The sequence below is a fragment of the Zootoca vivipara genome, chromosome 4 (genome assembly GCF_963506605.1).
Source record: "Zootoca vivipara chromosome 4, rZooViv1.1, whole genome shotgun sequence".
Classification (NCBI taxonomy): Eukaryota; Metazoa; Chordata; class Lepidosauria; order Squamata; family Lacertidae; genus Zootoca; species Zootoca vivipara.
Genome location: NC_083279.1, coordinates 62,664,949 through 62,687,690, shown reverse-complemented (window position 1 = coordinate 62,687,690; position 22,742 = coordinate 62,664,949). Strand labels below are relative to the sequence as shown.

General features: G+C 42.7%; 1 protein-coding gene across 2 annotated transcripts in view; it reads left to right on the top strand.

Moving 5' to 3' along the window:
• The first annotated feature begins 664 nt into the window (after positions 1–664).
• The window catches only part of PTGFRN (prostaglandin F2 receptor inhibitor), an 88,957-nt gene continuing 66,879 nt past the window's right edge, over positions 665–22,742 (top strand). The window contains exon 1 of one of the 2 annotated variants that reach the window (XM_035114819.2): positions 665–1,059. In XM_035114819.2, the coding sequence (XP_034970710.1) occupies positions 1,002–1,059 (58 nt within the window). In that variant the 5' untranslated portion in view covers positions 665–1,001. The remainder of the gene's footprint in view (positions 1,060–22,742) is intronic. The other variant, XM_035114817.2, reaches the window with a different exon arrangement.

Below are 22,742 nucleotides of genomic sequence, written 5' to 3'. Positions count from 1 at the left end.
CTTCATTTCACCCGAATTTACTTTGCAAACGAGCGTGTGTACGAAGCCAAGGCTGCAAACCTATCCCAAGTTTCCTGGGAGCAAAACCCAGTCAGTTATACTCCGGAGTCAACATACTTTAGGATTGCGCTGCGAGCCATAAAAACCCTCCGCGCGACGCTGACAGGCGAGACAGGACCCTTCGCCCCTCTCACTTCCAACGTGTGGGACTATTTCGGGCTACTCGGTTTTTCTCTTTGAGCTTCTTTGCGCGCTTTATCCGCCTGAGCGGCCAACCCCCCCCCCCGCCTTCTTTCTTCTTCCCGCCTGGTTTTAGGGCTTCGCTTTCTAGTTGCCGGCACTTTGTTCCCCTTTCGGGATCCCAGCGCCGAGACAGAGAGTGGAAGGGGCGGGATTTGGCGGCGAGCGCCGCGCACCGACCGAGCGCGCGCGCCGGCTGCGGGGCGTGCCGAGCGAGGTGTGGAGGTTGCTTGGTTGTAAATGCAATAGAACTAGTGGATGGCTTCCCTCGGCCGGGGTGAGGCGGCGCGGGGAATCCCTCGGCAGCGCCGTCGGAGGACAAGCAGCTGCTGCCGACTGGCGGGGAGCGCAACTGCTTCACCTCCTCCTCCTCCCCTTTAAGGGGGTGGGGGCCGGGCCGGCCTTCCCTCGGCACCTGTGGGAGGGGGAGCGGGGCGGGGGCAGGGAAAGTTTGTCCCTGTGGTTGGCTGCGCAGCCGGGCTGAGGAGGGGGACGGCGGCGACGGCGGAGACTAGGCGGGCGGCTCCCTCGCTCCTGCCGGCTCCCAGGGCAAGCCAGCCAGCCACCAGCCAGCGGGGAACCGGCGGACGAGGGCTGCTCGCTGCTCTGCCTCGCGCTCGGGTTATTGCTTTGTAGCCCCACCCCCTGTTGGAGGCTCCACTTTAGCTGAGGGGCTGCTGACTGGCTGACCGACTTGGGGGGCTCCGGCTGGCTGGCTCTCGGCGCGCTTCTTGGCCGCCCCCAATTCTGGACGTAGAGGCATGGGGCACCAAGGGGAGGGCGCGCCCCTTCTTATTCTGCTGCTCCTGTCGCTATTTGGTGAGTCCTTGGAACCTGGGGGGGAGGGGTGGTGTGGTGTGGGAAAAAGAGGGGTGGGATGTGCGAGTGGGGTTGGGGGGCGAGAGCAAGGGAGGGAGATACTAGACGATGTGAGGGCGATGTTAGCGCGGCTTGGGTGGTGGGGATCCTGACCTGACCTGGCTTTTGGATACGCGGCGTTTCTTATTCACATGTAGCTGTGTTGCGGGATATGAGCAGTGCCTGGTGTTTTTTTGTGTCTTTGTCTTTTTTAAAAATCAAATCATCAAGGGTTGAACTGTAGGGTTGTACAGTTTGCTTGAGAGCCATGTTGTGATCCTTTGAAGCCTGGAAAAATAAACCCGCGTAAGTTGTTAGTGGAGGAAGGCACTCTGCCCATGCTTGGACGTATCTCTCTTTTTCAACCCCCCCCACCCCCACTGTGCAGAACCCAGCTCTTCAGTGAAGCGACCCGGCACACTTTTAGAGTCCCAAGTGATTTCTCTGACAGGAGGAGGCAGCCCTACTCCATGACTGAAAATGAGACACCCCCCCCCCAGTGCCATATTCCTCTTATGTCCTCAAAAAACATTAATGCAGCTTTAATCTCCACTTTATAAGCGTGTGTTAAAAGATTGGAAACAGATCCACTCTTGTATTCTTCTTTATCTCTCTGTCATAGCAGAGGTAACTAAACTCTGTGTCTAATTCCTTCCTTAATGTAGCGGGGAGGTCTAGCTTTCTGTCTAGTCTTCTCATGAACAGGGAATGTACCTTTTGGGGAATAGGATGGCTGGCTTTAGCAGCTGCCCTTTAAGGTGTGAGTTCATAAAATCATTGTGAACTTCTCTGTCTAAAAGCTTTGGTACTGTTATGATTTGGGGAAAAGGCGTCTTCTTACATTGTTCATACACGGTGCTTAGATTAAACCTTTTACAGTTTCCGCCAGTATATTTTATACACTTCTTTGATTTTTGAAGCTGCCATGCCAGTGCGTCCAGCAGTTGTTTTCACTTCATAGTTCTTTCTATGACACCTAGTTTAATGGAAACAGGCTTCTGCTGAAATTTGCCCACATAGCATTGCAGCATTAAAGAACTAGCATTAAAGAGTTTTGCATGCATTTGGGGTGTGTGTGTGTGTGTGTGAGTGTGTGTGTGAGAGAGAGAGCATGCTCTGGTATTCAGAGGTGTTCTGTTGTTTAGAAGTGCTCTGGCGCTAATTTTAGTGTTGTTAATTTGAGTTCTGAATATACCATTCTAATTAATGCATGGCACATCTATAATTGTTAAAAGTTTGTAGACTCTGTAGAACAGGTGCCCTGGTGTGTTTTCCGGTGCTAGACTAGGAGTGTTCCATAATTTTGAGCTCTAGTGTTTGGAGCACTTCAGAACAACACATTTTAAAATAAGAACCATGTGTGAGAGAGTGAGAAAATATAGAATGTAGAGGGATTTTTAAATGAGACTGCTAGTGCACCACAGCTTAAGGAAAAGATATTTCAGAGCTTCTGTAATTAGCCTATAAGATATCAGTTATACAACACAGTAAAGTTTTATAGAAAAGTTTCAGTATTTAACATGACAAGATTTATAAGAATTTTATTGGCTTAAGCAGAGGGTAATGGGAATGCGGGCCTTGGGGTGCATAATGGAATAACCATTTCTCTTAAGGATTATCTAAAAATCATTTCTGCAGTACTTAGATCTTCATCAAATCTGAAGTTCTTGGTATTTTCATATGCAGAATATTGGAGTTATTATTATCTGGACACACCATGTTTCATGTCTTCATCCTCCTCCTCTAAGATAAAATGAATGGTTTAAATAATTCCTTAACTTAAAATATTTAGTGGACCTGGTGTTCATATCCATTTAGCTCAAAGAAGGCAGATCTGCCCTTCATGGCCTAGGGCCGTGTACATGTACTAGTTTTGTGGCAGACTTGCTTGTTGACCCAAGTTTGTCCAAATAAAATAAAAAGTAATGGTATTGGACCCAATGGTTTGTTGCCTTTTTAGAGAAAAGAGGCCACATGGATGCATATCTGAGTGCTAAACTTACTTCCTTGCAGTTTATTTTCCCCTCCCCATTTCACTCCCCCAGCTGGCCTCCAGTAGTGGAAGCGAGAGGGGCTATGTGAGAATCACAAGGGGAAGGTGGTAGAGGGAAGAGACAATAGACAGGTAAATTGCAGGTATAGGAAGGTTCATTCTTTCTTAATCTCTGTGTTCCTCTTGATCTAAAGATAAGACTAGTCCTTGCTTTATATATGATGTGGACAGATATGTCATCACATATAGTTTGATAATAAAAATGCTAGTTCCAACATTCAGTTGTGCATGTGGTATTGCCCAGTAGGGACGTAGGTGGCGCTGTGATCTAAACCACTTGGGCTTGCTGGTTGGCAGTTCAAATCCACTCGCCGGGTGAGCTCCCAGCTTCTGCCAACCTAGCAGTTTGAAAGCACACCAGTGCAAGTAGATAAATAGGTATCACTGTGGCACGAAGGTAAACAGCATTTCCGTGCACTCTGGTTTCCATCACAGTGTTCCTTTGCACCAGAAGCAGTTTAGTCATGCTGGTCGGAAAGCTGTCTGTGGACAAATGGCGGCTCCCTTGGCCTGAAAGTGAGATGAGCGCCGCAACCCCATAGTCACCTTTGACTGGACTTAACCGTCCAGGGGTCCTTTGCCTTTCTTTCTTTTTTTTACCTTTTTACTGCCCACAATGCTGATGGAGGATCACTTGTTTTAAAGTGCCCTTGTGTTAAAGTTGGCTACAGAGAGAAGGCTGCAGTCAAGCATTTTTAAAATTCTTTCTCTCATTTTTGCATCATTGTACAGTGGTAATGAGAGGCAAGTTTGTTGGGAGTTTGATGCTGTTTCCCTCATGAGTGAATAGGGTACAGGCAACCTGCCATTTATGCGTGTTCAATATGTGTATGCATGCATTGCACTGAACCTGAAAGTGATGCAAAAAGTCATCAAAATGTCACAAAAAGGGGCAGGGCAGGGCATGTGGTACTGCCCAGGGTGTTTGTATGTTTTTCTTGTGGTGTTTCAAAAATAAACAATTTCACTGATGCGTGCAGTGCCTCGGAACACGGGTAAATGGGGGGTTGCCTGTATTAGAAAATTTCAAGCATATTTAGTTAGGCCTTGTGTCTATGAAGGTTGAAGTTTAGGGAAATAATTTGCTGATATATATATTTGCAGAGGTTTGGTATGGCATGTATAGGGGACATGACCAAAGGTCTTGCCTGCTATCAGGGTAATTACCTAGTTATATATTTACCAAACCAAGTAAGTGTACAAGGAAATGCATTGCTATTTCTGCCTTCAATAGAGCGTGTCTTCTAACTATGGTTTCATAGACAGCTGAGGTACCTGTCTTGGGAAGCTTGCTGAACCTGCAGGTGGGCTTGTGATGTTACATTCTGAGCATGAGTGCTTCAGTCTTTAGTTTACCTTTTAACAGCATGGGAACTGCAGGGGAAAAAATTAAATACCCACAAGTAGGTCTGTTTTTGCCAAACCACGTGGAAAGCCACCTTGCAAGTTCTTATGCAAGTTGTGTGTATTTGATCTGTAACCTGAGCAAATGTCAGCCTTTCCAGTCCTAATTAAGATAACTTTTCCATTTAATTAAAAAAACTGCTTCTTCCTTTTGGTGGGAAAGGGCTTGAGGGAAAGCAGGTGACTCATGTTGTACCACAGCAAGAACATTCCCAATCAACATTCAAAATCCCCAGGTAATCAATATTTGTCTTCCATGCCTCAGAGGTTCTTGCATTGCTTTTTCTGTCTAATCTCCCGTTTCTGGCTAGCATTAGGGATCTTTCAGAGAGCTTCATTTCATGTCCATTGTTTGCAATGGCTTGCATTTCCAGCTGTTTGATTTCTTTGATGCTACAACAGTTAGTAATTTGAATCAAGGTTTAATTCAAAACCCTGCAGTTAAAGGCTTCCAGTAATTAGTTGCTTGTCTGCTTGTAATCATGAACCTCATGAAACAGTGTTCTTTGCAATGCAATTATGGTAAAGCGAGAGAGAGTGTAAAGGGCTTTGCCCATTAGATATGCTATTTCACTGATCAATACTAGAAATGAGTATGCAGAGGATAGATATGGGAAAGTCCTGATGCCTGAAAGGATTAAAGGGTGAAATTAATATGTGCTGAGTTACCTGTTCTTTTCCAACTGCCAGCAACCTGATATTACATTTTCCTCATTCCTCTGTGGTAAAGAATAAAAACAATTCTGCTCTGTCAACTAGCACATTTAAGAGTAGGGTTTGCCCAACTTGGTATGAAAAGAGAGTTCCAGTGTGGCCTTGCTTCACTGAGACCAACCACTTTTTGCATGCTCTTGCTCTTCTCTGTTCCTAAATTTCAGAAGTATTTCAAGGCTTTACAAAGTGATTGCATCCAGACGGATGGTACAGATATTTTTCACACTAAGTATTTCCCATTAGCGACCATTACTGTTGTTGGCATCCATCTGTCTCAAGAGGCAATGGAGTGTGCCTCCAGGGGTAAAGTCAAACCACTGTGTTAGCGGCACCAATGCGATCTCCCTGGGGGGCAAGCCTAGGCAGGGTGTATGGAGGTCCTGGGCTACCCAGACTACAATTCCCCCTTTCTTGGCCACTCTGATGTGTGGAGAGCAGAGCAACAACATGTTTGGCACCCGCTTGGCTGCAGGAGTTGCCAGAAGGAGATGTACAAGGTGCCGCCCAACCACCTTAGGGACTCAACTCGGGATATGTGTAACCTTTTCTTCTCCTGAAAGCCAGCAGAGGTTTAGGATAATAGTTTTCCTTCTCCTAATGGGCTGTATTCCCAGGTTGATGAACCTCATCGGCCCCTCACTTCCCTCTACAGCAGAAACTGCCCTCTTGGCCATTGCACCCATTATTGCTCTTGTCTACTCAATCTGACGGAGCTTGTCTTAACATGCAGGGGAAGTTCCTAACTCACAGAGGGTTTGCAACCTATCAGCTGCCCATCAGCTAGCCAGTTGAAGCCATTTCCTGGGGTGTGGCCACTATTGCATGCTGGCAGCTTCTAGGAGCCCCAGCTGAGAGCTGAGCGCAGTGTGGGGACCCAAGGTGGACAAACTACTTCAGAAGGAGCATGACATGTCCCCCACCAGAAGTACTACCCCTCCCTTAACCTCCCAAACACAGGTGAAATCCATACTTCAGATAAATTGATGTAGTCTTGCTGCTTGTAACAACTGTCTGAGCAAGAATACACACGGGTTTTCTGTTTTGATATTTAAAATATATCTATTGAGGCTGCAAATTATAGAATTTATTTATGCACATGAAGCAGATAAAATAGCCCTATCTCATTTGAGCAACAAATGCACTTTTGAATGTACAGTTCACAAGATGATATTGAATACTAAGAGCGTGGAGAGAATTGTTGGTGGCTGACTGCTGGCTATGGTGCCACTTTTGGATACTGTATACTATTCTGAAGCATTCAAGAAAGAATGCCTAAAATTTGTGGAGTGATTAAAGTTTTTTAGACTCCTTTTTCTGGACTGTGTTGTAGATGGTTGGACATGATGGAGGTTTACAAAATTGTGTGGGCAAGAAGATGGATAGTGTTCTTTCTCTATTCTGTGATCTTGGGGTTGCCAGTTGAAGTTGAATTGAAACACTTGCCAAAAGTACTCCTACAAGTATTTAACAAAATGTGTTTTCTCCCATGAGATGCAGCAATGGCTACATGGCTTTAGAAAATTAAACACATTTATGAAGGATTGGTCTCTTAATGGCTGTTAGCCTTGAGAGAGCCATTACTCTGAGAGGGTGTGTGCTTCTTTGAGTATTAGATGCTGGTGCAAGCAAGAGAAGACAATTATCTCCATTCCCTGTCCGTGAGTTTCTAGAGCTATATAGCTCTCCAGTATTGGAGGTAGTGGGATTTTGGCCTTGAAGGAATTTTGGTCTCATCTAGCAAGACAGCTTCCTATGGAAAAGTATGTATGTATGTATGTATGTATGTATTCATTCATTCATTCATAAAATGTATACACTGCTTGATTGTAAAAATCAACCACCACCACATCAAAGTGGTTTGCAAAAAGTACTTGGAACTCCCACAGAGGGGGGGGGGAATATCTTAATTTAGTGGTACACTGTGTATAATTTTCTGTATTTTCTATATCCTTGTTGATATTGTTTGTCTTAAACACTATCTTCGCCGAGCCCTTGTGGGTTCAGTTGATTATTGATTTAAATTAAATAAAATGCCAGCGTGACTCCATGCTAATATCTCCAAGGACACAGTGCCCTTAATAGTTTCATATTGCTATAGTGAAAGCAGCTGAGGCAGTTTGTTAAATAAGAAGTTGGGAAAATGCTAATGAATGAGAAATGATTGATATGGAGAGCATATCTCTTCTAAAACTATGTATTGGAATGAAGTCTCATGCGAAACATAGACAAGTCTAAAGGTAATAGAATATTATTTAGCTTCCCAAAATTCATGAAATATGAAATCCAAAGTTATTAAACTACTTTTATGCACATCTGGCAAGTGAAGAACTGATCAAAAATGTGTTGCGGATATAGGATGCAAAGTGCTAATAATCAAGGAAAGCAGATACAGGATATGTGTGTGAGGGGGGAAGATATTTGATGGAGAATGTACTAGGTTTAATTATAATAAATGGATTCACTTACGCTATTGGTTCATCCAATACTAAGTTGAAACTGAATTTTGTCTTCGACCTTCTCACAGTGCCTATGCTATGCTGAAAACATCTGAAAATCTAAAGGGGATCACATTTCTCTGATAATACTTGGCTTGCTGCATGGATTTTAGCACCCTTGTGTCTGGGGGGAGAAATGCCACTCTGTGCATTGCCATCATTGTTGTGATCTGGGACTTGATGCATGTTTTAATATTCATTGTGGACTTGTGGTGCAAAAGGAAATTAACGTGTGCATTGTCCACCAGATCTATGTATGTGTTTTTTTTCTTGTGCTTGTTGTTCATTTGCACAATCTGCAACATTAACTGGCCCTGTACTGTTTCAGTAAAGTGGGAGGTTTTAATAATGTGCTTCTCCATGGAAGAATCTTTGTAATTTGGAGAAAAAATGAGGAATACTATATAGGAAGGCAAGAGTAAAACTGCTCATGTTCCTGGGACGGCATAAGATGGAGGCCACCAAATCTTGGGTGGGCTTTTTGGCACAAGTTATTGCATGAATATAGCTGTTCTTATGTTTTGGCAGCAGATAAAGGGTAGATTTCCCAATACGAATGAACTTCAGGTTCTGTGAATCATAGAAGCTCAGGTTTGATTTACAGTTTACTGCAATGTTAGACACTTTTATAAAATGAAAATGGTATTGTGAGTAAGTCTAAAGAGATTGCATAGTTCTTTAGAGCTGAGAATGAGGAAATAATTGAGAGTTGCTTGTTTGAACGGGGAATGCTACCTTGGAGGTATGAATCTGTGCTGAAATGCCCAGTAAATGCCCAGGATGGGCTGATGGTTTTAATATTGGGGTTTGCACAGTCTGCTTTGTAGTAGGACTCTGTGATCACATGAACAGAAAATTAATATTTTGTGGTGGTTTATCATATTTTAAGAATCTTCTCTTCTTTGGCGAATACTCTTAGCCGAGTAAGATTGTCTTCCGTAAACACGGTTTTAACAATGAGTCCGTAAGTGACTGTGGAGGCCAATTCTGGACCCACACGTCCTTCCACAGTGGGGACATTGGTTTCCAGGCGGGAGTTGATCATGGTGTGGATTTGCCAAGCGTGCCTTCCTCTTAGCACGTTTCTCCCTTGTGTCCTGAGTTTGAGTGTCTTCAAAGTCCGTGACACCTTTGGTAAAGGCTATTCTCCAACTGGAGCGCTCGCAGGCCAGTGTTTCCCAGTTGTCGGTGTTTATACTACTTTTTTTAGATTAGCCTTGAGACAGTCTTGAAGCCTCTTTTGTTGACCACCAACTTTATGCTTTCCATTTTTAAGTTTGGAATAGAGTAGTTGCTTTGGAAGACGATAATCAGGCATCCGCACAAATACACATACTGTAAAGGTAGACTTCTCTGAGGCAAAGTAAATGGGCTGCAATAAAAGACAAGCCATGTTATTCAGCCACTGTTGACACACTTGACAGGCATGTGACTCTAAACATGTCTGACTATTACTTAGTTGGTGTTCAAGGAATAAGCTCTTGTTGAAGCTGAGTATTTGCTCAAATGATGTGGTAGGAGAGACCCATCCTATTGCAATCTTGGTCCTGCACTACCAGATGGCAATTTGCCAGATACTGGTTATGATAGTACACTAACCAAAACAAAGGAGTTAAACGTGTAACTGTGATTGTTATTACTGGGTAGAGGAGTGCCCTTGCAAGGCGCTTGGGGAGCAATGGATGCTTGTTTAGTCGTTTAGTCGTGTCCGACTCTTCGTGACCCCATGGACCATAGCACGCCAGGCACTCCTGTCTTGCACTGCCTCCCGCAGTTTGGTTGAACTCATGTTCGTAGCTTCGAGAACACTGTCCAACCATCTTGTCCTCTGTCGTCCCCTTCTCCTAGTGCCCTCTATCTTTCCCAACATCAGGGTCTTTTCCAAAGATTCCTCTCTTCTCATAAGGTGGCCAAAGTATTGGAGCCTCAGCTTCACGATCTGTCCTTCCAGTGAGCACTCAGGGCTGATTTCCTTAAGAATGGATAGGTTTGATCTTCTTGCAGTCCATGGGACTCTCAAGAGTCTCCTCCAGCACCATAATTCAAAAACATCAATTCTTTGGCGATCAGCCTTCTTTATGGTCCAGCTCTCACTTCCATACATCACTACTGGGAAAACCATAGCTTTAACTATACGGACCTTTGTCGGCAAGGTGATGTCTCTGCTTTTTAAGATGCTGTATAGGTTTGTCATCGCTTTTCTCCCAAGAAGCAGGCGTCTTTTAATTTCGTGAGTGCTGTCACCATCTGCAGTGATCAAGGAGCCCAAGAAAGTAAAATCTCTCACTGCCTCCATTTCTTCCCCTTCTATTTGCCAGGAGGTGATGGGACCAGTGGCCATGATCTTGGTTTTTTTGATGTTGAGCTTCAGACCATATTTTGCGCTCTCCTCTTTCACCCTCATTAAAAGGTTCTTTAATTCCTCCTCGCTTTCTGCCATCAAGGTTGTGTCATCTGCATATCTGAGGTTGTTGATATTTCTTCCGGCAATCTTAATTCCGGCTTGGGATTCATCTAGTCCAGCCTTTCACATGATGAATTCTGCATATAAGTTAAATAAGCAGGGAGACAATATACAACCTTGTCGTACTCCTTTCCCAATTTTGAACCAATCAGTTGTTCCATATCCAGTTCTAACTGTAGCTTCTTGTCCCACATAGAGATTTCTCAGGAGACAGATGAGGTGATCAGGCACTCCCATTTCTTTAAGAACTTGCCATAGTTTGCTGTGGTCGACACAGTCAAAGGCTTTTGCATAGTCGATGAAGCAGAAGTAGATGTTTTTCTGGAACTCTCTAGCTTTCTCCATAATCCAGTGCATGTTTGCTATTTGGTCTCTGGTTCCTCTGCCCTTTCGAAATCCAGCTTGCACTTCTGGGAGTTCTCGGTCCACATACTGCCTAAGCCTGCCTTGTAGAATTTTAAGCATAACCTTGCTAGCGTGTGAAATGAGCACAATTGTGCGGTAGTTGGAGCATTCTTTGGCACTGCCCTTCTTTGGAATTGGGATGTAGACTGATCTTCTCCAATCCTCTGGCCATTGCTGAGTTTTCCAAACTTGCTGGCATATTGGGTGTAGCACCTTAACAGCATCATCTTTTAAAATTTTAAATAGTTCAGCTGGAATATCATCACTTCCACTGGCCTTGTTATTAGCAATGCTTTCTAAGGCCCATTTGACTTCACTCTCCAAGATGTCTGGCTCAAGGTCAGCAACCACACTACCTGGGGTGTACGAGACCTCCATATCTTTCTGGTATAATTCCTCTGTGTATTCTTGCCACCTCTTCTTGATGTCTTCTGCTTCTGTTAGGTCCTTACCACTTTTGTCCTTGATTATGGTAATCTTTGTACGAAATGTTCCTTTCATATCTCCAATTTTCTTGAACAGATCTCTGGTTTTCCCCATTCTGTTGTTTTCCTCTATTTCTTTGCATTGCTCATTTAAGAAGACCCTCTTGTCTCTCCTTGCTATTTTTTGGAAATCTGCATTCAGTTTCCTGTATCTTTCCCTATCTCCCTTGCACTTTGCTTGCCTCCTCTCCTCCGCTATTTGTAAGGCCTCGTTGGACAGCCATTTTGCTTTCTTGCATTTCCTTTTCCTTGGGATGGTTTTCGTTGCTGCCTCCTGTATAATGTTACGAGCCTCCATCCATAGTTCTTCAGGCACTCCGTCCACCAAATCTAAATCCTTAAACCTGTTCCTCACTTCCACTGTGTATTCATAAGGGATTTGATTCAGATTGTATCTTACTGGCCCAGTGGTTTTTCCTACTTTCTTCAGTTTAAGCTGGAATTTTGCTATAAGAAGCTGATGATCTGAGTTACAATCAGCTCCAGGTCTTGTTTTTGCTGACTGTACAGAGCTTCTCCATGCCTTGTCGTGGCGAAGGGGCTTGAATAACTCAGAGAAGCTATGAGCTATGCCATGCAGGGCCACCCAAGATGGACAGGTCATAGTGGAGAGTTTTGACTAAACGTGATCCACCTGGAGAAGGAAATGGCAAGCCACTCCAGTATCCCTGCCAAGAAAACTCCATGGACAAAGACAACAGCAATGGATGCAAGTCAGTTTTAAATGGGAGGTGGGAGGAAGATGCCACCAGAGTCTTTGGCATTAGTGACTTAGCCTTCATGAATAGGAGGAACAATGCCTCTGCTATCTTTCCTGAAGCAATTCTAGGGTAGTATGTATGGGGGCAATAGGATTCTGTTGCTTCTTCTGTCTTCTAAGCCTCTCTTAGGAGACAGGTTCAAGTGGAGGAGCAAACTGCTGGATATACGACTGTCTAAAATGCCACTTAACCCTTTTTACTTCCTGAAGGATTTGGGGGGAGCAAGTAGCATGGTCAGGTTTGGGGAAATAGGCTAGCGGGAGAAGAAGTAGAGAAATGGTAGTGAAGTATTATTTGCCTCCCTTCCAAACTTGAGTTTTTGACTAGATACTGAAGTATGCTCATAACTGGGAACAACAATTCTGTGCCACAGAAGGATTTATTGCTATGTGACATTCTTCCCACCCTCCCTCACCTGCCCCTCTATTGTTATTCTCTGCTTAGGCCACCTTTAGAAACGTTTGCTGTTGCCGTGAAGTCCAGTAGTGTATATTCTTTGAGAGCCGTGCTTCAAAGGGCCATCTCAGTTAAACACCCTTTTTATAGATGTCAGCAGTCCCAACTTCTGACCCTCTATGTACTGTAAGCATAAATGTAGCGTGAGAGTTGACAGATCCAGGTGGAGCAATTCCTGTTATCTCGGTAGGTGGAATTGCTGTTAACTGCATACCCATAAGGACCCAGATGAACACTCTTCACATGAATACTTGCTGCGGATGGTTGAGACTGCTTGCGTAGAACAAAACTGTCATATGAACTGGTCCCAAAGGAGCGAACGTTCTGTCTGAATTGCCATCATAAGAGGCACTAACTTACATACAGTATTTAAAATTGGTCTTGGTACTCTATTTATAACAGAAGTGCAAAACCTTTTGTTGTCACTGTCAAGGGCTGCAATCTGTCAGGGTGTGCATGCCAGACATGGGTGTGGCAAAAGCCAGTAGTGGTCAAGCCAATATTTTCTCTTCTCTCTCTTTTATCTGCCCCCTTTCTGGACTATATCATTCCTAAAATCAGAAAGATGAAAGCCTCCCCCCAGTAATTCCAGGTTTTACTTGCACTAAATATGCAGTATGAAGATATGTTAGACCATCTACAATGTTAGACAATCTACAATTTTAGAGAATAATTCCTGTGTATACTGTAGACATATACAACACTCAAATACAATATGCATTTATTTGCTACTGTCTTAGTGAGAGAAGCATACAGGGCCTTCATCACTTGTCATTTGTTGCTTGCTGCCTTCTTCTGACCTTCAGTCTAGTTTGGGGGTACTAGGAGCAGTATCCTGTATCTGCTGTTGTTTTGAACTGACTCCTCTCTTGTAGCAGTCTCCCTTCCTAGGTACCCTCAAAACTAACAGTACAATACCTTCCTCAGAAGTAAGTCCCACCTGGTTCAGTGAATGCATGTGGCATTGCCTCTTAAGGCAAGTATGCTTTTGAGGCTGTACTCCTATAGTTAATCTAAACAGTGGCTGTTATTCCTGAGTAAATGCATATAGGCTTATGCTGTGCATTTAATAAATATGCCCAAATGTGCAATTTTATGTGCTATTTGTATTGCAGTATAAGTAGAACATTATTTGTTAAAGCAGTAAATCAATTTGGGTTTGATAAGAAAGTTAAGTATAGCATAGATTAGGGGGGGGGAATTCTGAAATTTCTGTTTCCATTAACACCACCAAATGCAGGGGGAAATGAGTTTTTCCGTGTCCTCAAAAATTTCCAGAAACTTTATGTATCTGCTTGAAACATCTATCAATCAGCTTTTATGCTTCTGTCTCTGGAGGTTGAGTTGGAGATCAGGGAGGGGCACCAAGAGGGAGAAGTAACCTGTCTGCAGCAAAGCAAAACTTCTTGATGCTTCCTACTCTTACATCTGCTCTTGCTAGAGTCCTGGGAGAGTGAGCTTGCTGTAACTAATGTTCTGGGTGGAGAATGCAAAGCAGAAGGAGGTCTATGTGGTGAAGAGGAAGACAAGAACCCTAATATTGTGCAAAACACAAAATTAACCACAAAACTATACCTGCAAGCTTACAGTCTAAATAGAAACATGAAAAAGGGGGTAGGGAAAGCTAATGGAGGAAGAAAAGAACTGTTTTTTAAACATTAAAACTATTAAGAGTGTCAACAGGTAGATAGTGCTGAGTTTTTGGAGTCTTATTTTGAATTTACAATCTCTGTTTCAAAATCTGAATTGCATTCAAATTTCAAGTCTTGAATCTGGATAGAGTACCTAAAACCTTTTTTTCCTCAAATGCAACTTGAAAGGCGATATTACGGTTTGTAACTATGTAACAGTTAGAGGAAAGCTGGTATTCCAGTAATCCGACTTAATGGTAGATTGCAGCAAGTGCTGACAAATGTTGTGTGCTCTCACTTCAGTTTTGCTCATGATAGCTTGCTTTGTAAACTTCTATAATGGCAGGGATGGGATAGGGCAAGTGCAGGCATATCACACTTGGATACAGCAAAGTATTGTGCACAGTGGATGCTTAAGCATTTGGCTGGCATAAGGCCCATTAAGCTCAGTGAGAAGTGAGCTGGTAGAGCAGCTTCTGATAGCACTCTAAGGGCAAAAGGGGGAGAGAGCATCAGTGGGATACTGCTGTTGTGTGTGTGTCAAGGACATTGCACTTTTGGTACATGGGTCTAAAGCAGTTCAGCCAAGAAACAAAATTGATGTGTTTTTCTCCCCTTGTACAGTCATACCTTGGTTATTGAATGGCTTAGTTGCCGAACAAAACAACTTCCAAATGCCGCAAACCTGGAAGTAAGTGTTGCGGCTTGCGAACGTTTTTCGGAAGCTGAACTTCCGACACGGCTTCCACTTGAGTGCAGGAAGCTCTTGCAGCCAATCGGAAGCTGTGCCTTGGTTTTCGAATGGTTTTAGGAGTTGAACAGACTCCCAGAACGAATTAAGCTCAAGAACCAAGGTATTATGGAAGAAGGGGTGTTTACAAAGATCTCTTCTTTACCTTATCCATTGTCTCCCCCATATTTCCTCCAGCACCATTAGAATATTCAAAGAGCTAAGAGGGGCAGGATTACTGCACACTTTTTTATCCCAAGCCAGGCCCAGGTGGCAGATGTAGTACCATTCCCCAGTCAGTTGCTAACTAAGTAAATAATACTATTTTCTCCTCCTCCACTTGAGTGGGAGGGAATAGGAGGGGGAAAGGAAGAAAATGGGTAGCCCTCAGCTAAGTTCTCTTCCCCCCTAGTGGAAGACATCAGGCAAGGCAGGAAATGCTGCTCCCTGGTAATAACGAAATGCACAAATGGATATGTGTACCTTCTTTCTCCCCCAGGTCCTGGAAAGGCAACCTTCCTCTCTCTCTGTGTTATGGCAATACATTTATTCAGCTAACCAATGTCACAAAATGGGGTACAAGCTTTTGCGTTCTCCAGAACTCTGCATGAGGCCAGATGGCTAATGGTCCAAGTGGAAGATAAATATTGGCTGGTGTCCAAGCTATCTGAGTCTTGTAAGCGTCTTAAAGTGGAGTGTGGGAAGAGGTAGCAGACATTCAAATGAGGCTCTTTAGGTGCTGTGCAGGTTTCACCAAGGGCTTCTGGGAAGGATACATAATAGCACATTCCCCATCTCTGTTATTAACCACCCTGCATTGCGATGGTTAACTTTGCTCAGCATGCCAGCAGTAACAACTATGGCTGGAGTCAAAAAGCTACTTCAGCTCTGGCAAAGAGTTTGGGCGAGTTTAATGGCATTTTTGGCTTGAAACAGCTGACCTCAATTCCAACTGCAAGCTGCTTTTGAATCTCCACTCAGTTTTTAAAGCAATTTGCCATGCATCATCAGATGGCTGCAGAGGTTGTGGTTAGGCCATGACTCCAAAGAAACCATGCGGGTGATCGGAGGGAATTACAGAACCCTACCCCTGGCATTGCGTTATACGGGATCTTTTGTTTCAATTGGCTGATGGTGCAGTTTTGCTTCAGAAACGGTTATCTGAATTAAATATATGGTTGAGTAAATAAAGGGTGGCTTACTGCAGGCATACAGCTCCTCTGTGTCTATATATAGTACTCTTAGAAAGGACTCTCATTTTTTAAGCTTCAGAAAGAAATAAGTCTGTCATGCCTTTCAGTTGGAGCTCATGGTAAACAATTGCATTTCTTGACTATGATTTGACTTGTAGTTTGACTTGCAGTTTGAACTCTGTCTGCCATTATTAACTGGAGCGCTTCCCTAGATAGTATTGGCAGAACTGTGAAACAAGTGGCTTTTATCAGTTCGTTCTGAGTTTTAAAAAGGGGAGTGGGTTCCAGGGAATTGCAGCTGACAGAGGCAGCAAAGGTGTGATGCTAATTTTAAATTGTATGCTGGCTTCCCATAACACACATTTTCTAATGCAATTGAGTTTGAGCGATTAGGAACACTTAGATGACTCCTGGTCTGTGTCATATTTTCTTCCTTCAATTGAAGTGTAAGCAGTGTTGAGTGTGGGGATCTTGAGTAGAGAAGAGGTGGGGCAGAGGAGGTGAACACCCTATCCATTGTTGGTCTGCTCCAAATCAATCTCTTCCATACAGCTTTATCTCCATGGAATTCAAAATCACAGTTGAAACATGTGGGGTTAAAACTGTGTGTGGCATTGTGGAGGTGGACTTGGAGCAGATAAAGGGAAAGGGTTAAGGATCTCCATTGCCACTCAATATCCCAATCTTCAAGGTTGCCTTTATTTTTTATACCGTTTGCCCTTAATGTTTACTTTCGTCCATTGGTCCCAGAGAAAACAGGATGCTCAATTCACCCCTTCCCCAATTTGCTTTTCTTTAAGAAAAGCACAGAAAGAATAGCAAGTACCAGGGCTTTGCTGTGCATATTTGCACATAACATGTTTCCCCAAATTATTTAGAAAACAGTGGTTTTGCATTTTTGATTGGAAATTGTGTTACTGTTGGAGTGGGGTTTGGCAATTAATCATTGGTACTAAGGTAGCTTCTGTTGGCATGATCTAATCAGAAATATATTTCTGAAGTGAAATAAGGCACCTTTGTGCACCTGAGTTGATGTTAAAAGGACCAGAGAACATGTTCCATAATGTTGTATTTAATTATGTGTCTTCATTTCTCACACGGATGAAGTTTGCATTCAAAATGTTGCAGCTTCTTCCAACAAAGGATGGCCCTTCCTTACGACAGCACAGCAGATCTGCCTGCAGCTGCATAATGAGAATGATACACACCTGACAACTCTACAGTACAGTGGTGCCTCGCTAGACGAAATTAATTCGTTCCACGGGTCTTTTCTTATAGCGAAAAATTCGTCTAGTGAATCCCATAGGTATGCATTGAATTTTTTTTGAATTTCTTTTTGCCCATAGGAACGCATTAATTGAATTTCAATGCATTCCTATGGGAAACTGCGATTCGCTAGACGAATTTTTCGTAAAACGCATTCGTCTAGCGAGGCAACCTCCGCTCGAAAAATCCTTTCGTTAAGCGAAAATTTCGTTAAGCAGGGCATTAGTTAAGCGAGGCACCACTGTATATGGAAGCACAGGCTATATGGGGTGTAGTACAGAGGCTTTTGTGTGCAGGGTCAGCCCTACAGGTGCTATCTTGCTCCTAGCTTAGAAGCACTGCTGTTTCGCTCAAGATGACTAGGTGTGTTCACACTGTATAACTGCCAAATGGAGGGGGGGAATTATGCACCCCTGTGTAAATAAATCTAAAGAAATAAATTTCTATTAGCATTTTAATGTTCTTGTTTTTCTCTTCTGATTTATTCTTTGTTCATTTTGTTCACTTTTGATGCAGTTTAATGAGCACTGTAGCACCTCCTGGAAGAGATGGGAAAATGAATTAAACCTGCAGTTTAGTGCTAATCTCTTGATTCGAGTTCTGTTGTTCCACCTAGACATGTAAATGCACTAAGATTTTCTTAGTGGAAAGTAGCATGGTGGGCTCAACTTGAGAGATGAGCTGTAAATGGACCCGTCTGTTGAGAAGTGCAGGCCATCTGTTCTCTGTGAAATAAAACTTGCGTAAAGTTTCAGAGATCAGGCACTTGAGGACTGAGTCAGAAGAAAGTAGTCCCTGTTCACAAAGTGTTTGAAATATTGCTTTGCTTGTATTGTGATAATGGTCTTATTTATTAGTTTTGGGGACATTTATTAGCATAAATGGAAGAGTGGCGATTTTCTGAGAACTACAATTTAGGTTTGGCATGTGTTACTATAGTTTGCTTAGTAGAGTCTCATAAGTAAAAGAAGTTTAATTTGATCCCATCCCTCTGTTCCATTTTGTCGAAGACTTATTTGAATAGACTGCTTTACAGTATTTAAATAGATTGTAACACAATCTTACAAATGTCTACTCAGAGGTAGGCCTCGCTGAGTTGAATGGGGCTTATTCACAGGTGAATATAATGAATGGATCTCCTCGCATGATTACACATGTATGCCTGAACCCAACTTTTACGTGCGTGTTCACGGAAGCACTGTATTACTTTGGGGGATAATAATGTATTTATACCCTGCCCATCTGAATGGGTTTCCCAGCCACTCTGGGCAGCTCCCAACAGAATATTAAAAACACAATAAAACATCAAACATTAAAAACCTCCCTATACAGGGTTGCCTTCAGATATCTTCTAAAAGTCAGATAGTTGTTTATTTCCTTGACATCTGATGTGAGGGTGTTCCACAGAGTGGTGCAACTAGAGAGAAGGCCTTCTGCCTGGATGTTACTTGGAGGTGATTATGTACTGCATACAGTAATAGAAAAGAACACAATTACTTTTAAAATACTAACGTTGTTTTGCTGGTTTGGTGGGAATCAAATGCCAACAAATGCCAATACAAACATATATAGAATATATATTTACCCAAAATGGTGGACGGTTAATAAAATGGCTTTGTGACTTGAAGTGTCAGTTTAGAAAAATATATATCATGATGGTCCATTGTTACAAATTGCACAGGCAACCAAAACCCATTTAGCCTTGCCCATAAGGTTGAATGGTTTCTATCACAGAGACTGAGAGAGATGGGGATATTGCCTTATATGGAATGAGGTAAGCACTAGAGAGCCAAGCAAATTGCAGTGGAAGATGCCTAAGTGCGCCAGGAAGAAAAATCTTGAATACAAATGACTGCAGTTTGGGCTGGCATGAGGTTTCAGAGACAGCAAGATTAGGGCAATGAGAAAGAGATAGAAAGGAGACACTAATTGCTTGTCCTGATGAAGGGAAGCTGGTACCTTGCCATCCTCATCAGATGATGTCATCACACTCCTCACTGCAAACAGATTTGTTGTAGTCTGCATGTGACATTATGTCTAGATAACTATCCCAGAAATTCTGACTATAGGCTGTTGTGAGTAGCTTATAAATTCTAGCTTAAATATTTGATAGGTCTTGTGGCAAGGATGACCTTTTAAATTCTTTATTCATAAGAATTAAAAATCCTTTCTGGATGCTTTCACAACTTGAGCGTAATGCAAAGCTAAACCTGATTAGCTTTGTAACATTGGGAAATTCCACAAGATCAGTATCTTAATGGGAAGATCACCACCACCCGAACTCAGTGCTTATGTGCATTCCATCTTTCTTAAACATATTCATCCAGTTTTCATTCTGGAATGCATTCAGGCCTGATTGAGTGCTGATCCCCCCCACAAAGAGTTGGAGTTAATTATCATTGATGTGACCATGTTTTAAGGTTTATTTGATATAAGGTTTATTTGTTATCTGCCTTGAGTTCCCTTTGACGAACAATTTATAGGGCATAAATTTTTTTAAATGAATAATGCTAGCAATAGATGTAGCTTCAGAGCTTAAAATATAGGCCCTTAGACCCTGAAACAAGGTCTTTAAATTTGTGCAAGCACAAGTTCAAGACTCTGCATAAGAGAATGATGGAAGGTTCTTGCCATAAATCAGCCTCAGAGATTAGAAAACCCATGGAGAGCTCTGACTGACATCATCCCTGACCATTGACCATGCAGGCTGGGGCTGGAGGGAGCTGGAATCCAGTAACATTAAGAGAGTCCTGTGATGACTGCCCCTGAACTAGAATATTGCTACCTTTAACAAGGAGATCTATCAAATGCAGAATAAATGCTTGCAGGATTAGCAGCAAATATCCAGCAAGCAAAAAGAGGAAGAGATTAGGAACCTCCAGAGGTTCTTGAGCTCCAAATTTGCTCAGCCTCTGCCAACATGGTTAATGGACAGAGATGATGGGAGTTGTAGTCCAGCAACCTCTGGTGAGCACCACGTTGGCTACTGTTGTTCTAGTTCATTTCTCTGCCTGCAGCTAGAGCAGGAACCTGTGCCAGCATAAGCAGGGGTATCCTTGTTAATATGGCAGTAAAGAACAGGGAACAATAAGGATGCCATATTGGTTGGGTGGAGAGACCTGTTGCCAGCTTACAAATGTGATTGAAGAGCACAAGGCACAAACGTCATAAGGCGTATACTGTACAGTACTTTGTGCTGGTCACCTGGGCACAGTAGTTGGAAGAAGCACTGAATTCTGACTTCATGGTATTCCTTTTGCTTTTTCATAGCTCTTATTGAACACTCTCCTTCCATGACATCTAAGCAAACTAGGGAGGCAAACTGCTTCTTCTTCTACTTAGTGGATTGTTTTCCCCAGAGTAACTTTTTGCTGGCTTTTTATGAAGTGCCTTGCAATGAGCCAATTCAGGGAGTCTGTTTCAGGTCCTTCAGCACCAAGTGGCAGTTTTAAAGCACATTTATCTCTAGATGTTGAGAACAAGCTTGCTGTGGCATGATCAGAGAAGGACTCATCTTCCTCTTACTATTTTGCATGATTAGTTTTGCAAACCAAAGGAGGAGCTAAACATAGTTACATTAGTTATTTGAAAAGCACACTTTTCTGGCAGGGAACTAGGGAGGCAAACTTCCTTCTACACAGTGGATCCCCACCCCCAAGCTCTTCTTTCTCTTACTAGTTTTGCATGATAAATTTTGGAAACCAAAGAAGGAGCTAAACATAGTTACAAGCTATTGGAAGAGCACACTAATTCTAGATATTCTGGTAAACGTGCGTCCATATTAGCCAGTGATACGGCATCTGCAGTCCCCATCAATTCACCATAGTATATTTTGGGGGTATGTAGGAGGACATGAGGGGAAAGTCACATTTGTGCAAGTGGGATGCCACAATCGGACATCACCCATTATGTAGGCAAGCCATGCAACAGTCTTGTAAAGTCCCCTGGTAATTATCTCCACGTTGCAAGGATGGATGCTGAGAAAAGCACACTCTTTGCAACGGCTTTGAACATGTTTGAATAACCAAAACTTATCCTGGTGGTGGAACATGATTAGGGATGGGTAGAGTGGGGAATCAGTTTTTTCTTAATTGAAGTTGTACTTGGATTAGCAGAATCTAGCACTGTTAGCATCTGATCACATTTCTGAGGCTTTGCTTAAGATGCAATATGCTTTATTTCAGCCTGATGGAGATAATAGGTTTTAAGCAATTATACCCAGGCTAATTCCTTTGATAAGCACTTTGCATTATCCATTAAAAGAAAAGTCAGTCGACAAGGGACGAGCAATGCATGCGTATCTCAGATGGCTTCTCCTGTTCACCTTTCCCAAATACCATGGGATAGTAATTCTTTAGATCTTCTGGGACATAAAACCCTACTTGAAGACTGCAGCAAAACTGTATTGTATGCAAGTGACGTTTGGAGCATGGCATTTAACCACTTCTAGGCTGATTATAGCTTAGCCATAAAGATTCCAGTTTGGGATCTTCTAACAGAGCTTGTACTGCTTTTCCTGCACAGTGCCTAGTAAGATGGCAGATTTCTGTGCTGGACAAGGCAATCTGAATGCCATTGCAAGGAAAGAGTATGAACTTTTTTAAGGATAGACACTGTGCCACGTGCTGAAATGGTCTGCCAAAAAGAAGGGATTAAAAATCTAAAGGTGTCAAAGTGGGAGGAATCTGTGGGGTTAGGGTAATGCATACTTCCTTAAATTAGGTTTATGCAATTGTATTTCAAATGGCTAGTAGAATTTTGACTCTCTGAAATTCTGTTCTGACTTCTAACCATTCTACTTGCTTTTGCTGGACTGCAAGTGCAGTATATAGTAAAGGTTGTTATTGGATAGATTCTCTTCATAAATGGTACCGTAGGGATAAACCCACCATATTCAGCAGTTTTATAACTCTAAATAGCAGTGCTCATAAGCTTTTTTCCCCATTTGTGGGGAAGGTTGGTGGGAAATAATTGCCGAGGTCAGTTCTTAACAAGTTTAGAAACAGGATTGCAATGCCACAGAAGAGCTGATGAATTACATTTGAGATTATCACATCACTTTGGATGTGCTTTTGACACACCGGGGTCCACTGTTTCCTCCGTGTGCACAGGTTAGCACTATGCGTACAAGTGCACATCTAAATTGTGTGTTTTTGGATATTTGTGGCAGTGCAATTTTTGATCGCAACTTAAAGAAGAAGGAGCCACCTGCTCTGGTGTTATCAAGAAATGCATTGTGACAAATAACAAAACAAGTAATCCAGATAATAATCTATGCATATGGTACCATTCCCAGAAGTATACAGAAAACTGTGCATTGTGACATATCAGAAGGACATGGAAAATATCTCTGGGGAGTATCTAAATGAAGTGCTGGAAACGGTTAGTGGCGTGAAGTTGAAAATTACTGAGCAAAGTAATTTAAGACTGCTATCTTATATTTGTGTGGGAGTAGGGTCAAATGAAACTTGCATCTGAATAAACATATATGGGATCCTACTGTAGGTATTTTTCATTTGGCCCCAAAGAAGCCAGTTGTAGCCTTGGTGCCTTTCATATAGAATCATAGAATCTTATAGTTGGAAGG